Source organism: Chinchilla lanigera, unplaced genomic scaffold, assembly GCF_000276665.1.
Source record: "Chinchilla lanigera isolate Chin_1 unplaced genomic scaffold, ChiLan1.0 scaffold00020, whole genome shotgun sequence".
In the NCBI taxonomy this organism is placed as follows: domain Eukaryota; kingdom Metazoa; phylum Chordata; class Mammalia; order Rodentia; family Chinchillidae; genus Chinchilla; species Chinchilla lanigera.
In genome coordinates, this window is record NW_004955421.1 from 767,396 (window position 1) to 787,176 (window position 19,781).

At 37.1% G+C, this 19,781-nt stretch overlaps 1 protein-coding gene across 18 annotated transcripts in view; it reads right to left on the reverse strand.

Moving 5' to 3' along the window:
• Positions 1–252: 252 nt before the first annotated feature.
• Clasp2 (cytoplasmic linker associated protein 2) overlaps positions 253–19,781 on the reverse strand; it is a 189,513-nt gene continuing 169,984 nt past the window's right edge. For all 18 annotated transcript variants that reach the window (XM_013513734.1, XM_005383646.2, XM_013513738.1 and 15 more), the window contains 5 exons: positions 13,184–13,377; positions 12,565–12,693; positions 10,671–10,877; positions 3,346–3,462; positions 253–1,987 (listed from right to left, as the gene is read on the reverse strand). In XM_013513734.1, the coding sequence (XP_013369188.1) occupies positions 1,901–1,987; positions 3,346–3,462; positions 10,671–10,877; positions 12,565–12,693; positions 13,184–13,377 (734 nt within the window). In that variant the 3' untranslated portion in view covers positions 253–1,900. The remainder of the gene's footprint in view (positions 1,988–3,345; positions 3,463–10,670; positions 10,878–12,564; positions 12,694–13,183; positions 13,378–19,781) is intronic.

Genomic DNA, 19,781 nt, shown 5'->3' on the forward strand with positions numbered 1-19,781 from the left:
CTGTATAACCTGGACTTGATTGCTACTCTTAATCTTTTTTCCTTAGATACACTTAATATATTGAGCCCATCATTGTTACACAGTTTTTTTTTGGTACTGGGAATCAAACTCAGGACCTCGCACTTGCTAGGCAGGTGCTTGTGCCACTAAGCTATATCCCCAGCCCCACCTTTCTTTTAAAGTTAGAAAACCCCCACAACCTATTTAAGTGACTTGTTACACAGGGAGACAGAAAAAAACAGTTGATATACATTAACTTTTTCAATTAATATTATGTACAGTTTTATTGCCAGTATATGCACAACAGTAAGCATAGAACTATAAATACACAATGTAACTAACAGTAAAAAATAAAATTATTACAGGTAAGGGGGAGAGGATATAAACTATTTTCTTGCTGCTAGAACAGAAACAAAGGAGAAAGCCTATGACAAATCATCCATTCATTACTCGTCTCAAATTCTTTACATACATTTCTACATCTTTTCAATTTAACAAATAAAGTACAGATAATTCTGTAACAACAGCAAATTGCTTCATTAATAGCCATTTGCCTTTCCAGTCAAATTCACTTTATGTTAGGAACTTTATGTTAGGATTTAAAAAAAAAGTTAAGATGAGAAATCATTAGTACCCTTGTTCCAAATTATCTAATTTGGCCTTTCACCCAAACTGGTAATTGTAGAGCTTGGCTGCATGTGAAAAGAACAAGTTTAGCAAAAGGTGATTACAAAAATTTGTTCAGAAGTAACAAAAAAGTCACCCTTTAAGTTGTTTTCCAAAAGACACTACAGGCAGCAGCTCAGTTAAAAGTATTGGCCCTGAAGAGGTAGAGAATTGGAGCCTATTATACAAGAAAGCCGTGGCACCATCTTCTCTCTCATCAGGATCAATGTTTCAAGTAAGACAATTTCATGGTCAAAGGAAACCAGGCCTCACCATTTAAAGAAAAGGTGCTGGTTGGTGCCTATGTCTCATAATTAGTTATTAAATTAAGAAACAGAAGACAGTCAAGGACACACATGCACTTGATTTTTTTGTCTGTTTCCATTATCAAGTTTATTCATAAGTGAATTTGGTATTAATAAATACAAAAAAGCATCATTCACAACAAACATAAACCAAAAGACCCCACAACAAAACCTTCTTTTTTTAATAGTGTCAAGAAAAAAACAGGCAGATGATTTGGTGCAGCTTTCTTAAGGGGCCATAGAGGGGACACGGTTTTAAATAAAGATGGCAAGATCATAACCAACAAACAATATCAGTTTTGTAGAACTGGCTAATGCCGTGACATTTCTCTTTGAGGTCTTAAGTTTTCAAACTACTGATCACCTCAAAGAAGTTGCAACTAATGACATGTATTACCATCACATTAACAGAGTCTGGCTGAAGTTAAAATTAGTCCTGCTTTGTTTCACATCATTTTCAATATTTCTAGCATAGGACATGATACAGAACAAAACTCAAAGTAGCAATAAAAATATTATTCTGCAGTTGAATAGAGGCAAAAAATGTTTTAGACTGTTAAAACTTTTAAAGCTGTAAGCATTCCTGTTTAACCAGCATTTAAACAAATTTGTACAATCATAACACTGGCAAAGGTTAATGGGAAGACAAAGTACAAACATGTGAAATGATGAATTAATTAAAAAATTACTTTGTATCAACCAATTAATATTAATACTGCTTCTTGAATTTGGAATAACTATCATAAAAGTTACATGCAGGCTGAGGATAGCCCTCTATTACAGAAAATACAAAATGGAAATAAAACAAAAAGCCAAAACTGGGAAACAATGATTAAGTTCCAAAAAATGTATTTGAGAATTTCTTTTCATTGATGAGGGTGGTCTGTCTGTCCTTTCTTTGAGAGACCTAATTCACTTCAATGAGCTCACTAACTTTGTCCAGAAACGTCAGTAGTGGGATCAGATCCTCCAGAACCTGTTTGTGCACGTTTGATGTAAAGATTCAGTAGCTTCATCTGTGGATTCAAGCCAAACATATGTAATTTGAGCAAGCTGTTCAAAATTATAAGATGGTCATTAAAAATGTTACATACGTATATGTGGACTTTGAAAGATACATCTTCATTAGGTGTGGTGGTGCATGCTTTAATCCCAGCACTCAGAAGGCTGAGGCAGAAGGATTGTTATGAGTTTGAGGCCAGCATGGGTGACATAGTGAGTTGAAGGCCATCCTGAACTATATAGTGAGATCCTAATTCCAAACATAAATAAATACAAACTTTAAAAAGGACACATCTTTAGGCTGGAAGTTATTATAATGCCCAAGCTATTATTGATAAAAATGTTATAGTGACAGATATTCCTCATCTAAAGACTTACCTAGTGAATGACTGCTCAGACTTGCAACTGAGGCATGCCACTTGGACTTACACCCTTTTTTTAGGTACAGTTTTGTACATCTTTTTTACAGAGCCTCAGTGCCTTTTTTCTGTATAGTATACTTAGTTTATACAGCACTATAAGTTCTGCTGATTGTACTGTATAGTACAGCATGATAGTTTTATATTATACATTACAGTACTGCATGTAGGAATGTAAATAAAAGTGAAGTCATCAAGTAGGAGTTTCCTTTGACCATTTCTTGGTTCTTAGTATTGTAATGTACACACTGTACACAATTCTTCATTTAGTGGCCAAGTCAATGAATTACCTAGTCACGGGACTGGGACTCGATCATTGAATGAGGACAGAGAGAAAAAATATTTATCACAGTTCATAAAAAACAATAAAAAATTCAAGCATTCCACACTTTGGGAGATACAAAATAAATGACAAATATGTAACTACAATAATCTGTTCTTAATGAAACAGTCCTTGGAAGTAAAGACCTGGCTGTGGGAGAGGGAGAGGAGTTAGCTGGTATAAATAACCAGAAGCTGTTGGCATTTTTCTGTCGACTACTCTACCGAACCGCTGACTTTACCTGAGTAATGTTAGTAGAGATAGGGAAAAAGGGGTATTAGGAGGAATAAGGAATAGATCCTTAACAGCTCAAAGTCCCACTCAGTAAAAACTGAGTAACAAATTTACCCTTTAATATGCACCATGCTTCTGTCTCTATGTCTGTCTGTTTCTCCCTCCCTCCCTCCGTCTCCCTCTCTCTCTGTTCTCTCTGCCACCCAGGACGCTCTCTTGAACCCAGGACACTCTACCACGGAGCTATGTCGCCAGCCCTTTCTATTTTGAGACAGCGTTTCCCTAAGTTGCCAAGGCTGGCCTCACATTTGTGATTCTCTTGCCGCCCAAGTGGCTGGGTTTACAGGTGTGCACTGCTTTACGGTTACCGTCTTTAACACGACGCAGCACTACTTACTTTACTGCCAGTGAGTTGACTGAGATGCGGTTTTAGTTCATCACCAATGACCGTATGAACAGCTACAAGGCAGAAGACACAAGCTTTCCGAACACTGCTCTCTGAGTTATCATAACCCTAAGGAGAAAAGTCTACTGTTAGTGCTTCCAAGGGATCTGAGAAAACTACCTTTTTAACACATCCAAGAGGCAACTCAAAAACAAGATCTCACAAACTCTGCTGATGTCAGTCAAGTTTTCAGCCTTCTCTTTTTCCACTAGCAAGGTACTCCACTCTATTATTAGCTCCTTATTGGTACTTTCTTAAGCTGTACTTCTTTATTTTAATAGCCATGGAAATCTTACTCCTGAATTTTTGTTTTGTTTTGAGTACTAGGGATTGAACCCAGGTTCTTATGCATGCCAGGGAAAAGCTCTACCAAGTCCTTTTAAAATTTTTATTTTGAGATGTCTTGCTAAATTGCCCAGGCTGACCTTGGACTGAAGATATTCCTGCCTCAGCCTCCCAAAGTAGATGAGACCAAGTGGTAGGTGTGCACTGTCAAATTCAGCTTATAAGGTATTTCTGAATCAATTATGTGAATATATATATATATACACACACACACACACACACACACACACACACACATTTATTTATTTATTTATTTATTTATTTATCTGGGAGAAAACAGTTTGTCTTTACTAAAATCCTGATCATTTTATCTTTTTAAAAAGAAGTCAGGAACAATGAAATATCAAGATAGCTACAATAAATATATTCTTTATAATTAACATTCTATCAAACTAGTCCTTGTATTTCTCACCATTCTGATATAATTTTTTACACAGTCTTCATAATAATGACATGCAGCATCCACTTAGCATATATCCTAATTTAACTATTTTACAGGCTTGTAAGTTAATTTGCCATCTCCAGGGCCTCATTCATCATAGAGAAGTGCTCTAAGGCTGAGCTATACTTTCAGTCCTAGTGTTTGTTGTAAGTTTGTCTCTTTTGCCAACAGCCTCCCTCCTGCTACATTTCTTTCCTATCACAATAACAGTTCAAAGAATATTGCATTCAATGTTCAAATATTTAATGCCAGCTGTGTGACAAGAACAAGCCACTAAATAATGTTCAGTGTCCAATGAGATATATACCAACAGAAGTAATGGAATCACACAGCCAGGAGGGAGTAGGACAGAAATATGACTGGAGGAAATACTTTGCAGTGAAAATGTTATGTGGAGACCTAAGAAGGATAAGAATAAACTAAGACAAAGTGGGATGAGGACGAATGTTCCAGAGAGATGTACACATACAATGACCCCACAGTGAGACAGCCTAGTGCGCTCTATGAGTGAAAAAATTCATCATAGCTGGAGCACATGAAGTAGGAGGGAAAGGTAGGCAGGGGCTACCTGGGAGAACCACAGCAGAACAAACAGGCTTGTTCTGTCAGTGGAAACCCCTGAAGAGCTTTAAGCATGGCATGAGTCAAAGCTGAATTCAGAAGGCTAATCTAAGAAATGTCTGATTTAATCAAAGTGGGTATTAGTTTCCTATGGTTGTAATACTCACCAAAAACCTCAAATCACTGTTCCTTAAGGCCGAGTAATGCGAATCTTTGTCTCCATTTACACATCGCCTCCACTGTGTGTGCATGTATGCGACCTGCGGTATGAAATCTACCTCTCCCTTACAATGGACACTTGTTTATAATGGACATTTATGGATCACCAGGATGACACAGGATTATCTCATCATCTCAAGATCTTTAACTTTACACCATCTGTAAAGACTGTTATCCAGATAAAGTAACATTTATGGATTCCAGAGAGTAAGACAATCTTTGGAGTTACCATTCAACCCAGTATAAGATCCTCTGCCCATTTCTTGATTGGTTATTTTCCTTGCTATTACTGAATTGTATGACTTCTTTATATGTTAACGATACAAGTGCCTTATCAGATTTGTGAGTTATAAAATTTTCCTCCTATTGTGTGAGTCGCATCTTTTACTTTCTTGATGGTGTCCTTAAAGCAAAAAGTTTTCAATTTTGATGATGTTCAACCTATCTTTTTTTTTTTCCTGTGTGGTAATTATGCTTTTAGTGTATTATTTAAGATCACACTACTTAACCCAAGGTGACAAAGATATACGCCTATACTGTCTTGGTTTTTTGTTTGTTTGTTTTGCCTATACTGTCTTTGAAGCACACTTTTTTTGTTTTTTTTTTTGAGACAGGGTCTTGCTATGTAGTTCAGGCTGGCCTTGAACTCACTATATATCCTAGGCTGGCCTCAAACTTGTGGCAATTCTCCTGCTGCAGCTTCCCAAGTGCTGGGATCACAGGCGTGTGCCACTATGCCTGGCTTGAAGCATAGGTTTTACATGCTTCAAGTCTATGATCCATTTTCAGTTAATTTTTTAAACTGAGGTGAAATTTACAGAAAAAAAAATTAGCCATTCTAAAGTGTACAGTTCAGTGGCATTTAGTATATTTACAATCACATTTATTTAGTTACAAACATTTTTATAAATAAGAAAATAATACCCTTGCATTTCTTATTTGTGGTGCTGTGAATGGTGTCATGGGTCTGGTGCATTCTAGATAAGAAGTCTAAAACTGAGCTACATTCTCAGCCCTAAAGTTATTAATTTTAATGAAGTCTAATCAGCTATTTTTCATTAATGCTTTGGTATCCTATCTAACAATCCACTGCCAAATCTAAAGTCACTGAGATTTATACTTATGTTTTCTTCTAAGTGTTCTATAGTTTTAGCTCTCATTTTCAGATCATTGATTCACTTATTTTTGCATATGCTGTGTGATTAATGAAGTTTCTGTTATCTCAGCCACCCGCCAGTGACCTGGCAGAGATGTCTTTAAATGCCTAGTGCCAAGACCTACCGAAAGTCCATCCAGTCTTTGCAGATGGTCTCTGAGCTGGGGTACTCATCCAGGATTGGGCACCTACAACTCTCCGGTAGCCTTTACCTCCTGTGTGCATGAAACCCAGTGATCAGCCAGGGGCCCCAGCCTATGGTTCACTAAGGTGGATTTCCTAGGATCTAAGGTAGTCCTTCAAAGTCCTTACTTCACCAAACATCTTCTTCCTTGGCCTCCTTTTACCAGGTGTCTCAACTGTTACTTGCCTTGTCTATTGTCCCTTGTCTCAGTGGCTATGGGAAATATATGTCTTTAAATGTTTTCAACAGTGCCATACTGGAAGTCACTTCAGCCTGAGAGGAGGTAAAACAAAGGCTAGTTTTTATGCCAGTTGCTCAGGGAGCTGCTACAGAGATCAAAACAAGGTCCACGTTCTCTCTCCTGGCACCAAGACTGTGGATTATAATCCCCACAGCTACTAAGCAGTGGGAATGGTAGGCAGTTAAGTAACATTTTTTGTTACTGATTTTTTGTATGTGCCAGGATTTCGCTAAATTGCCCAGGCTGGCCCCATATTTGCAATCTTCCTGCCTCAGTTTCCCAAACAGCTGAGCTCATAGGTGTATACCTCTAGTGCCCAGATTGTTACTGAATTTGGGTGACCTCTTTCTTTCATTACATACTCCTTTGATAACCCTGAGTTTTTAGTTAGATCCTAGAGTTTCAAAAAAAGGGGATAATTTCTTTCTCTCTCCCTCTCTCTTTCCAAACTTGAGATCCTCCTGCTTCAGCCTTCTGAGTAGCTAGGATTATAGGCATGTGCTGTCATGCCTGACCATCTTAATTTTTCTTTTTCAAACTGATTAAACTCTCCAGGTTCTGGGCTGGGGATTTAGCTCAGCGGCAAAAGCACCTGCCTGGCAAGCGCAAGGTCATGAGTTCGGTTCCCGGTACCGGAGAAAAACCAAAAAAAAACAAAAACAAAAAAACTCTCCAGGTTCTTTAAATCTCCTTTCCCTTTTATTCATGACATTTCATTATTGTTATTATCAATTTATTATTTTTGGAGGGGTTGAGATAGGGTCTCACTATGTAGTCCAGGCTGGCCTTGAACTTACTAGGTAGCTCAGGCTGGCCTCAAACTTGAAGTGATCCTCCTGACTCAGCCTCTTGAGTGCTGGGATTACAGACATGCACCACCATGTCTGGCTCATGCCATTTCTTTATTAAAGAAGTTTGGTAATTTTTGTTGTATTATTTTCAAATTCTGGATTTGACTGACTGTATCCTTAAGGTGTAATTAAAATTTTTTTATATGTTCTGAATTTTGATAGTAAAATGGGCAGGCTTGATTAGATTCAAATTCAATGAATTGTTTTAGGAAATTTTTTTCTGGTAGTGCATCTCATAGAAAGACACATAATGTTTAGCTGTCCCACTTTCAGTGACAGCAAGAGTGGTCAGTGGGCCACTCTGGTCAGTAACTTCCTTACTGAAGTTACTCTGACTTCTCCATATCTATTATGACCCATCATCTTTTCCCCTAATGTTTTTAGTAGCCACTGAAAAATTGCTTTATAAATCCATTGTATAAATGGGCTAAAAAAAAGGTAATTTTATAACTCAATAATCCCTCTTGGACTTATTAGCTAGAATTCTTCTAAAAGTCCTTTATCTCAACAAATGATTGGCTATGCTGAAACAGGATAGGTAGGCTATATGTTTTCTTTCATTTTATTAATCAGTTCCATAAGGAGTTAGCGCCCCAGTGACCATCAAAGGTGACCAATTTAAAATATATCAACATAAATTCAGGTATTTCATTTCAAAATTTGATGTATTTTAATCCATTACAGCATTATTATTTTTAAATCTCAGGTTTCTTGCTTACAGATACAAGATTTCCAAGATTCTTTTTGTGTATTTCTTGCTCAAATCTGAAACCAGTTATTTTTCCAAAGACATCTAACTTTTTTGAGTGGAAAATGGTATCTGGAGACTACAATCTTGATATATTCAATTCAAAGACTATGTGATACATTATTTGTTTTACAGACACGTGTAGTTTTTCAGGGTGGTTATGTATGTATGTATGTATGTATTTATTTAAAGACTCACTAAGTAGTTCAGGACGGCCGCCTGCCTCAGCCTCCGGAGTGCTGGGATTACAGGTATGAGCTGCCATGCTGAGCAACACATTGGTATATCAATGTGACCCCTATTCCAAAATAAACATACCAATATTTTTCCTACCTACAAATATGCAGTTCAAGATTTCTTTTGTCTTTAAGTTATACCCCACTTGAAATTTATAGTATAAAATTCTTTGTTGAGCTTTCTTTACCTGCCACTTTCTTTTTTTTTGGTACCAGAAATCTAACTCAGGACCTTGTGCTTGCCAGGCAGGCACTTGTGCTGCTAAGCTATATTCCTGGCCCTATCTGCTGTTTTCAAATCTATTGTCTAATTACTCCTTTTATGAACTTTAAAAACTGATTCACATTTTCAATAGCTTTCATTGTTTCTTACATTTTAAAACTTTGTTCCCTTAAATGCAGCCTCCTTAAGGTTTCTTTTGCTTTGTGGCTCTATTTTCCTAATATACGTTCCTTATGGATACATTACAAACCACTGTCCTCTTCCTCTCTTTTGAAGGGGAGACCCTACAACCATTTTCTTCACTCATGTATGAGTGAAATGGACTTTTCTCCTTTCTGTATTTGAAGTGAAGTCTTCTATGTAGCTCTAGCACTACAGTATTCCCTCTTCTTGTTACCTCCTAGTATAAAAAGTAAAGTCCTGCTGTGAAGCTACCTCTGTCATAGTACTGCTGTGATGTTCAGTTTAGACTCTATTCTAGGAAGTTTTTTCCACCTAAACGAGGAACTCTTCTGGAAGGGAACTTCAACAAGATATTTCTAAGAGCTGAGGATTCAGCTCACCTCAGCATGATCTGACATGCTGAGTACTTTTGCCTTCACCTTTAACTTTTTCCTCAGACATGCTATTGTCTCTTGCCTCTCCTAGTTCTGGCCCTTATGCTTATGATCTTAATTTTAATAGTTTATAGAAAAATGATGCTAAGATTTAAATTCATCAGTGTTCCTTTCTGCTACATTCCCAATAGTTATGTACGCTAAGAATTTCCACCAAGCTAATCAGAGGAAATTTGAAATTTACAAAGACTTACAGCCACAAGAGGCCTTTGCTAGTATCCACGTATTCTAAATATTTCATTGAACAAACCTTTACTCAGTATCCATAATATGTATGATACATACATACTGTATTGTGTTTTTAGTGCCAAAACATAGATGAAAAGATCTGGCTCTTGTCTTAGGACCTCATAATTTAGTGAGTAATACATTTAGCAGCCGCCTCCTTGGCGCAGCAGGCAGCGCATCAGTCTCATAAGCTGAAGGTCCTGAGTAATACATTTAGAAGAGAGTAAAAAAATGTAATAGATAGATATACAAAGAGATGAGTAATCAATTCCCATTAGGAAGGGTCTTAATATACCCACTACATTTAGTCAGTCATTAAAATTAATTGGAGTATATTACTCATTGGATGGAAAATGTTCATATTATATAGCTAAAGTATATTACAAAATATCTCATGTTTTCTAAAATGTTTACATTCATGGTTTTGTATGTATAGACAAAAACACTATCTATGTGACTTTAACTTTGTATAGCCATTTTAGAGATAAATCAGCAACATACAGAAATTCTATTTCTAGATGTATACCTCTAAGGATAAGAAGATACTGTATTATAAAGTGGTTCACTGAATATTTATGTGAACAAAAAAACAAGAAACATCCCAAATGTTCATTAAGAGATAAATGGATAAACAAATTGTGGTATATACATAACTGGCCTATTATTCAGCCATAAAAAGAAAAAGGAGGAAACTTGGAAATATGTTATAACATGGACAAGCCCTGAAAATATTATGTTAACTGAAATAAGCCAGCCACAAAATGGTAACTATTTATGATTTCACAAACATGAGAAATCTACATTAGGTAAATGTTAGATTTTAGTATGTGTGCTGCCAAAGTATGCATGACAAATAGGTAAACTTTAGAGACAGAACGCAGAAGAGAGAGTACTTGTCGCTGAGAAGGAGGGGGAAATGTGGGGGTAAGTTAAGTGTTTAATATGGACAGAGTTTTGGCTTGGGATGATGAAAAAGCTCTGGATTTGGATAGTAGTGATGTTTACACAAAACTGTAAGTATACGGTAAATTGTGTTCTTAAAAATGGTTATGGGCTAAGTTTTATGCCATGTATATTTTACTACATCCACACCCACCTAACTACACCTATACCTCATTTTTCTTTGTCTTACAGGACAAGAAGAAGGCTTTTGTCACTTGCATAGTACCTAAAATAACAGAACATCAAATGTGCCATAGCTTATTCCTCCAAGCTTTGCTCCTTACCTGTATTAGGCCAGGCATAATCTCTGGCAAAAGCAGGTTAAGTGTTTCCTTGGACACTCTCTCTATCACTTTTGTTTGCATTTTGATGGCAGCCAGGTTAATTGGGTAATCTGCAGTTTGGATGATAGGACAAAGCACTTTGATGCACTGCTCTGCACTAATTGAGGTGGCCAACACTGACGCAGCTTCCTCAGCCGATCTCACCACCTAAAACAAACAGGAAATTAAGCCAGAAAGTAATCTTAAAAATCCTATATAATGTTCTGGAAGTATAAACTTCATGGTTTTTAAAATGATATCTTTGGAAAAAAATGATATATTTGGTATTTGCCTTCAAAATACTGTAATAAATATAAGGGTAAAAATAAATTAGCAAATGCCAGTAACTTTTGAAGCTACAGGATCAATTCATAGGGCTTTATTTTACCTTCTCCATTCATTCATTCATTCATTCATTCATTTATTTTTACTGTTAGCTAAAGTAGTTTCTATTTTGTATTGTTTTTAAGATAGGGTCTGGCTATGCTGCTCAGGTTGGTCTGGAACTTGTGGGTTCAAGTGATCCTCCTGGCTCACAACTTCTTGTAGTTGAGACTACAGGTTTGTATAATCATGTCAAGCTGAAGTCGTTTTTAAATCAAACCATGATCTAGTTGTATTGGAGTGTGGACTCTACTTATCCAGACTGTAATGTGAATGAAGTCACCTGCATTAGCCATAGTGAAGTCCCATTCATTATTAATCTCAACTCCAGGTGTGCTTATGTGAATATGAAGTAAATAATGTGTCAATATGAAATAAAATAAAAATCACCTCATTATTGTGTTTACAAGAATTAACATGCTATCTCCCCTCTTCTTCAGTGATTTTCTTTCCTTCATATTGGGTTTGAGGGAGGTAAAACACTGGTATTACCATGAAAAGTAATGGCTACCGTTTTATTAGAAGCTGTAATCTCTAACGATAGTTTTAGGGACAGCTGTGGTGGTATACACCTGTAATCACACAATTCAGAGGCTGAGGCAGGAGGATTGCCATGAGTTCGAGGCCAGCCTGGCTACATAAGTGAGTTCAAGGCCAGTCTGCACTATACAATGAGACCTTGTTTCAAAATCCCCCCAAAAAACAACAAAAAAAGAGAGTTTTAAAATCATGTAAATTAATTGTTTTTATGCTTTTTTTGGTAGTGTCTCACTTATAGTTTCAACTAGTAGAAAGTGCTTAATGGTACAGTAGGAAATACACTAGAAATCAGAGGATCCATGGCTCATTTCAGCTACTACACCTTAAGAGTGTGAAACACGAATGCTATAGGCCTTATTACAGGGTCAGAAGGTGACTAACTAAACTACTATTGTTTTTTAAACATTTAGTGAGCTGTTGTTGATGTATTTAAAAAATTGTAAAAATCCAGATAGATTTAAAAGTTATGATTCACTCTTTTAGAAGATTTAGTGAAATCTTCTCAAAAAGTAAACTATCCTACACTTTTTATTTTCTGTCTTCCTGGTGGTTAATAAGTGGCAATCACCTTGCAGTTTTAGTTGCATTTTCTTAATAACTAATGACTGTGAGCATCTTTCCATGTGCTTATTGCCAATTGTACATCCTTGAAAAAAATGTCTATTCAGACTCCTTAAAAAATTAAATTTCTTTTTCATTGTTGAACTGTAAGAATACCTGATAAACTATGCAGTTCAGGCTAGCCTTGAACTTGTGGCAAACCTCCTGTCTCAGCCTCCCAAATGCTGGGATTACAGGTGTGCACCACTATACCCAGCAAGGTAAGTATTTATAAAGGAAATCATTGGTTAGAGTATTTTCAATGCCATGTTTACACGGTTTATATAACAATATAAGAATAAAGCACCAAGCCAACTGTGAGGTCACTCACCTCCTTGTGAGGATCTTTATGTGCTTCCAATGTTTTCATGACTGTAAGTTCTGCATAGTTTTTAAATCTTGCTGGCTGATGCCTTAGGATTTCTCTTAAAACCTTCAATGCCAAGGCCCTGATTGTAGGCTAAGGAGAAATATAAACGTTTTTAGTATTTTGGGTTGTAAACAATGTTAACATTTTCAATTTCTGTAACTTAAACACCTTAATATTGGAAGGAGGGAAACTGCACACAAGTACATAAAGTAGGTAGCAGACTGTATAATTTTAACATCTCTAGTTGAAAGCTCACATTGCACTTTTTAAATTTCTAAGAAATCAAGAAAGGGCTACATCCTGACTATAAAAGAAATTTTACTTTTGAGGATCTAGTTTAAATATGTAAAAAGTAACCTGTACTTTCCCATGGGAATTCAGCCCATGACCTTTTAGTTTTTATTGTGTCAACTGCTCAACACTGCTAAGCTACCTGATTTATAGGAAGAATTCATGCAGACAATATAGCAGCAGAAAAGACTCTTGAAATTCTGAATATGTGTGGTACCTGATTAATAGGTAATCTAAAAGAAACACAGAGGACAGACTATTTTTTTTTCTTACATATTTTGCCAATTACCTCTTTATCTCCCAGGGTTTCAAGCAATAAAAGCAGAATTGTTTTGAAGTGCTCATCCCAAACACTAAATGATTCTTCCTGCGTTAGTTTCATGAGTTCATAGAGAGCAATTTTTCTTTCTTCTACACGTTCATTATGGTTAGACAGCTCTTTCAATAACTCTGCAACTAGGTCAGAATGGTCCAGGGAAAGGTCTGTCAAAGGGACATAATTTTGTAATTTTGTAGGTTACAAAAGTGTGAGGATGAAAACTTTGTAACATTATGAAACATAATCAATATTGCAAAAAAAGACAAAAAGATATTAAATAACTTCAATTTTGTCATCCCCAAACACCAGTATGACTTTAAAAACATTTTATAATAATAACAGGCGGGAGAGAACAGTTAAATAAGCTCTCATGTACCCATCATCCAGATTTAACAATTATCAACATTTTACCATTTTTACTGGCAAAAAACAGACCTGAGGATCAATAGAACACATTAGAAGATGCAGATACAACTACAAACACACTCAGCCACCTTATCTTTGACAAAGAGGCCAAACATGTTCACTGGAAGAAAGCCTCTTTAATAAATGGTGCTGGAAAAACTGGCTCCCTATATGGCGAAGACTAAAACTAGACCCATGTCTATCACTATGCACTAAACTAACATTAAAATAGATCAAAGATCTAAATATTAAAACAAAAACACTCAATCTACTGGAGAAGAAAGTAGGACAAAATCTTGAAGACATAGGTGTAGACAGAGAGTTCAAGAACAAAACCCAAACTGTATGGGAAATACTTCAAACACTCAATACCTGGATGGGACCTCATCCTGTTAAAAAGCTTTTGGACATCAAAAGAAATCACCAACAGAGTGAAAAGACAACCCATAGAGTAGGAAAAAAATTAGCCAATTGTCCCTCACACAAAGGACTTCTACCTAGAACATATGAAGAATTGAAAAAAAAAAAAATCAGACCTCCACAAATTCAAAGACCCAATCCAAAAATGGGCATCTAAGATGAATACACACTTCTCACATGAAGAAATACAAACAGCAAACAAATATATGAAAAAATGTTCAACATCACTGGTCATTTGAGATGCAAATTTAAACACTGAGATTCCATCTTGCTCCAGAAAGAATGGCTATCATCAAGAAATCAATCGGTAATAAATGCTTCAGGGGCTGTGGGGAAAAAGGAACTGCTCTTTATTGTTGATGGGTGTGCAGACTGGCGCAACCACTGTGTAAATCAGTGTGGAGATTCCTCAAAAAACCAGGATTAGAAGTCCCATTCGACGCAGCTATTTCCCTTCTGGGTATCTTCCCAGAAGAATTAAAAACATCATATCCCAGCAATATATGTGCACCAATGGTTATAGCAGCACAATTTTAATAGCTAAATCCTGGAAACAACCAAAATGTCTATTAACTGAGGAATGGATAAAAAAGATGTGGTATTTTTGTACAATGGAGTACTACTCAGCTATAAAAGATAAACTTGAGACTTTTATAGGTAAATGGATGCAATTTGAGACCATATTCATTAGTGAAATAAATCAGACTCGTGTGTAAATATCAAATTGCCTCTCTGATGTGAGAAACTGAAAGAGTAAATGAGGTCTAAAATGTACAACAGATATTGTGAAATAGGAAGAAATTGTTAAAAAGGAAAAAGGAACTAGGATGGGGGAAAGAGGAAAGGAAGGAAAAAAATGAGAAAAACTGCAAGTTAATTATACTATTGGTATCTCTTAGTTCATAGAGAATGAAGGTTTCCATTTATATCCACTAGAGAAATTTTTATGCCCTTATCTTATATTCTGAGTAACTACTTTAAAAATAATTTGCAGTGTATTAACTACTATTCTATCATCTAGTTATCAAATTTTGTTTTACCTTTTTTCCATAAAATAGAAGATTTTACCATTTTAACCTTACCATATTGCTAGGATTGATTGATTGATGTTTTTTTGAGATAAGGTCTTGCTTTGTAGTTCAGGCCAGCCTTGAATGCACTATGTAGCCCAGATAGGCACTGACCTCATCACAGTCCTCCTGCCTCAGTCTCTCAGGTGCTGGGATTACAGGTATGCACAACCACACCTGGTTTCTTTTTAAATTTTAAAGTCAAGAGTTGAGTCTAATGGTTACCAAAGTGTTTTAATTTTGTTTTGCTTTCTTTTACAGAGGATAATTATGAACTTACTGATTTTATGATGGCTAAAGGACACTTACTGCTTATTTTCCAACAAGTCATCCAAAATACTTCTCATTATTTTTGTAGGAATAACAGTTAAATCTAAAAGGTTACTCTAGAAGATATTAAATACCAGATGTGGTAGATTAACTAATGGTCAACTTATAACATCCACCTGAACTGGATCACTGTGGTGCTGGGTGTGGAAGGCCCACCTGAGGATTGTTGCCAACAACATAAAAAAGAGAACTGGAGGGGAAGATGGTGTGCTGTTGATTGTCCTGGAGAAGACTGTCATGCTGGTTTTCCTGGTATGAACTCAGCTGCTCTCATCATCGGAGGAATTCCGGTCCTCGCTGTTGCTGAGGATGGCTGCGGTTCTCTTTGGGGAAGCTCTGGTTCTTACTTTGAGTGTCACTTCCTGGCTCCAGTGCAGATCCCTCAGCCTGCTGGCACAGATCCCTCATCCCGCTGGGGCAGACTTTCTATCTTCCACCATAGACTTTGGGCCTTCCCAGTGCAGATCCTTGATATGGATTTGCATGAGACATTGTCATAGGTGCTGGGCCCTCAGTTGGACTTGTGGAGGACACTGCCATGGGCTCTAGGGCTTCAGCTGGATTTGTGCAGAACACTGACATGGGATCCAGGCCCTCAGCTGGATTTTTTGGGTCTCTAGTGTGTGGACAGATTTCCTGTATTCTTTTGCATCTCATTCTATAAATTATGTGTCCTGTATGCCATCTTTTCCCTTGTAAACTCTGACTACAACACCAGAGTTTTCCCCAAATTCTTTTGATGATCAAGGCTTTGAGGAACTTGAACTTGTGACACATCTTCATTTCCTTCCTAACTCCTCTGGAATATAATAAGTACATGGCATGCTGCAGACTAATACTAGAACAGTACTGTTAAGAACTACTGTAGTACCTTTATAAATCTCACACAAAAAAATCACTTGGAAAGGTTATGTTAGCAGGCTTTCACAGGTGACAGAGGATCATTCTGATGAGAATATGGACTTTGTGATCTTACCAAAACTCTGCCTCTTATCCTTTATGTTGTTGAGACATTGACTTAATTATTGTTGTGACTCAGTTTTTCTATCTGTATCAGAAGACATTCACTTTCAAAGGTTATGGTAAGGACATGGCCCTGGGGTACAGTAATTCGCTCACATTAATATTCCTTGTATCCTTCTAACAAATATTGGCACCACTAACATTCTGATCTTTTTGTGAATGAAATGAAAATACAGAAATAAATACAGCTGCCATATGAAGCTGGAACAACTACTATTGTTGTTTAACTGACATTTTATCCATTCAGTGTTTACTCCCTGAAGATCAATATTAGAATAATAATGCTGGTCTAAGAACAATTCAGAAGATAAGCATTACACTGTGATAAAATAATGTTCTCATGTTCAAACATACTCTAGCTAGTTTAGGTTTCAGTAATAGTTTCCTAAGATGTTTCTTTTAACAAAATGAAAATATATGACCCTTGCTGGGTGTAGTGGTGCAGGCATGTAATCCCAGCACTTGGAAGGCTGAGGCAGGAGGATTGTCGTGAGTTTGAGGCCAGCTTAAACTGTATAAGGAGACCCTGTCTCCAAAAAAAAAAAATGACCCTTGATAATGATGAAAATTAGACAATAAGAGAGTGATTTTGCCCAAGTATCATAATGTGGCTTCATGATCTTTGTGCTATATTAAATGTCTTGATATGAGAATTTGGTAAAAACATGACTTCTCAACCTCATTAGTAATCAAGTAAAAATGACATTTTTTCATTCACCAAAATTACAAGTGACTAGGCATGAGGGTCACAGATTCCTGAGCAGACTAAGGAGGAAAAGTGGAACAGTACGGGCTTTCAGAGCCCAGCTAGGTAAGAAAGGTGTCTACATAGAATGGCAACAGGGTATGAGCTCTAGGTGCCAGGGTGTAAGGAGATCAATGGCTTTCAGTAAAGGTACCATGGCAGAGAAGAGCAAGATGTTGAATGTATCTGTGCAAGTGAGGAGGTAGGAGTGGAAATGGAAAACATATAGAAGGATGCATATAGGAGGATGGATGCATATAGGAGGATCGATTAAGTAAGTAAATATATTAAAGATAATGGATGCTAGGTTGCACTCGAGTGCAACTACACAGGGCTGTGGGCAAGTAGGCTACCTGAAGAAGGTCTTCTGGCTCTTCAACAACATGAAGAAGTGAGACCTGGAGCCCTTTGATGCCATGTACACAGCCACGTTCAATGTCTGCCAAATCCCCTGGAAGGACTCAGCTCTGCAGAGTGCCCTGAAGCTCCAACAGCAGCTCCAGGACAGAAACTTCCAGCTCAGTCTGAAAACATACCATGCCCTGCTGAAGGTGGCCACCAAGTGTGCAGACCTGAGGATGTGTCTCAGTGTACTGAAGAAAATTGTCCACAAGGGCCATGCAGTCATAGAGGAGACCTTCAATTTCCTGCTCATGGGCTGCATCCAGGACAAGACGACTGGCTTCCGAGATGTGCTGCAGGTGTGGAGGCACATGCTGAGTATGGGGCTCAAGTCAAACAGGCATGGCTACAACCTGCTCTTGGGGGCAGCTCAAGACTGTGGCCTGGAGGACCCAGATGTGGCTCCAGGTTGCTCTTGAGGTCCAGCAAGGAGATGGTTCTGATCCAGCCTCCAGAAGGCAAGCAGCAGGCAGGGAAGAGACACCTGCCCAGGGCAGGTGATGGAATGTCAGCCAGACTGCATGTGGAGGCCCTGAAAGGCAGCTTTTTATGGAACTTTCTCCAGCACTTAAGGCTTCTCCTGAGCCTTTAAGACTATTTGCAGAAATAATAGCAGAAAATTTCCCAAGCATGGAAAAAGAATTGGTCATACAGATAAGTAAAGAATATAGAAATTCAATTAGCCATTACCAAAATAAATCTACACCCAGACATATAGTGATCAAGATTCCAGGAATTCAACAACAGATTAGGGTATTAAAAGCCATCAGAAAAAAATAGATCACCTATAATGGAAAGCCCATCAGAATCATGGAAAATTTCTCAACACAAACCCATCAAGTCAAGAAGAGCATGGAGTAAAGTATGTCAGGTACTGAAAGAAAACAACTTTCGGGGCTGGGGATTTAGCTCAGTGGCAAAGCGCCTGCCTGGCAAGTGCAAGGTCGTGAGTTTGGTTCCTGGTACCGGAGAAAAACCAAAAAAACAAAAACAAAAAAAAAACAAACAAACAACTTTCAACCCACACTGATGTACCCTGCAAAACTATCCTTCAAAATTAATAGACAAATAAAATATTTCCACAATAAAGAAAAACTGAAGAAATTAATGAGCACCAAACCAATCCTACAAAGAATACTAAAAGATACTCTAGAAAGAAATAAAAAAGACCACAACTTCAAGAACAAAAGAAAGGAATCACCAAGCAGAGCAAGCAATTAACAGAGGGGGAAAAGGATGACCCAACAGCAGGAAAATAACATGACAAAGATAAGCCAATACACATCAGTTATAACTATCAATGTAAATGGTCTCAATTCACCAATCAAAAGAAGCAGACTTGCAGAGTGTATCAAGAAACAAACTCCAACTATATGCTATATACAAGAAACACATTTAACTCAAAAAGAAATTCACAGACTGAAAATAAAAGGATGGAAAACAATACTCCATGTGACAAGAACCCAGAAAAAAGTGGATGCAGCTATTCTGTTTACAGACAATGTGAACTTGAAACCAAGAACAATCAAAAAAGATAAAGAAGGTCACTACATACTTGTGCTGGGAAAACTTCAAGAGGAAGAGATAACAATCATAAACATCTATGCACCAAATACAGGAGCACCCAACTATGTAAGACAAATTTGAACAGACATGAAAAATGAAAAAAGCAGCAACACAATTGTAACAGTGGACTTTAACACACCATTGTCACAAAGAGATAGATCAATGAGACAAAAAATCAGCAAAGAAATAACAGAACTAAACCAAACTTGTGAACAAATGGACTTAGTAGACCTGTACAGAGTGTTCCACCCAACAGCATCAGATTATACATTCTTCTCAGTTGCACATGGGACATTCTCTAAAGTAGACCATATGCTAGCACACAGAACATGCTTAAAGAGATGAAAAGGAGTTGAAATTATCCCATGCATACTATCAGACTATAGCGCAATGAAATTGGAAATTAATGACAAACGAAACCAAAAAAACTCCATAAACACATGGAAATTAAATAACACCCTCCTGAACAACCAATGGGTCACAGATAAAATCAAAGTAGAAATTAAACAATATTTACAGTCAAACAAAAATGTAAATACAACTTACAGGAACCTGTGGGATGCAATGAAAGCAGTCCTCAGAGGGAAATTTATACCGGTGAATTCTC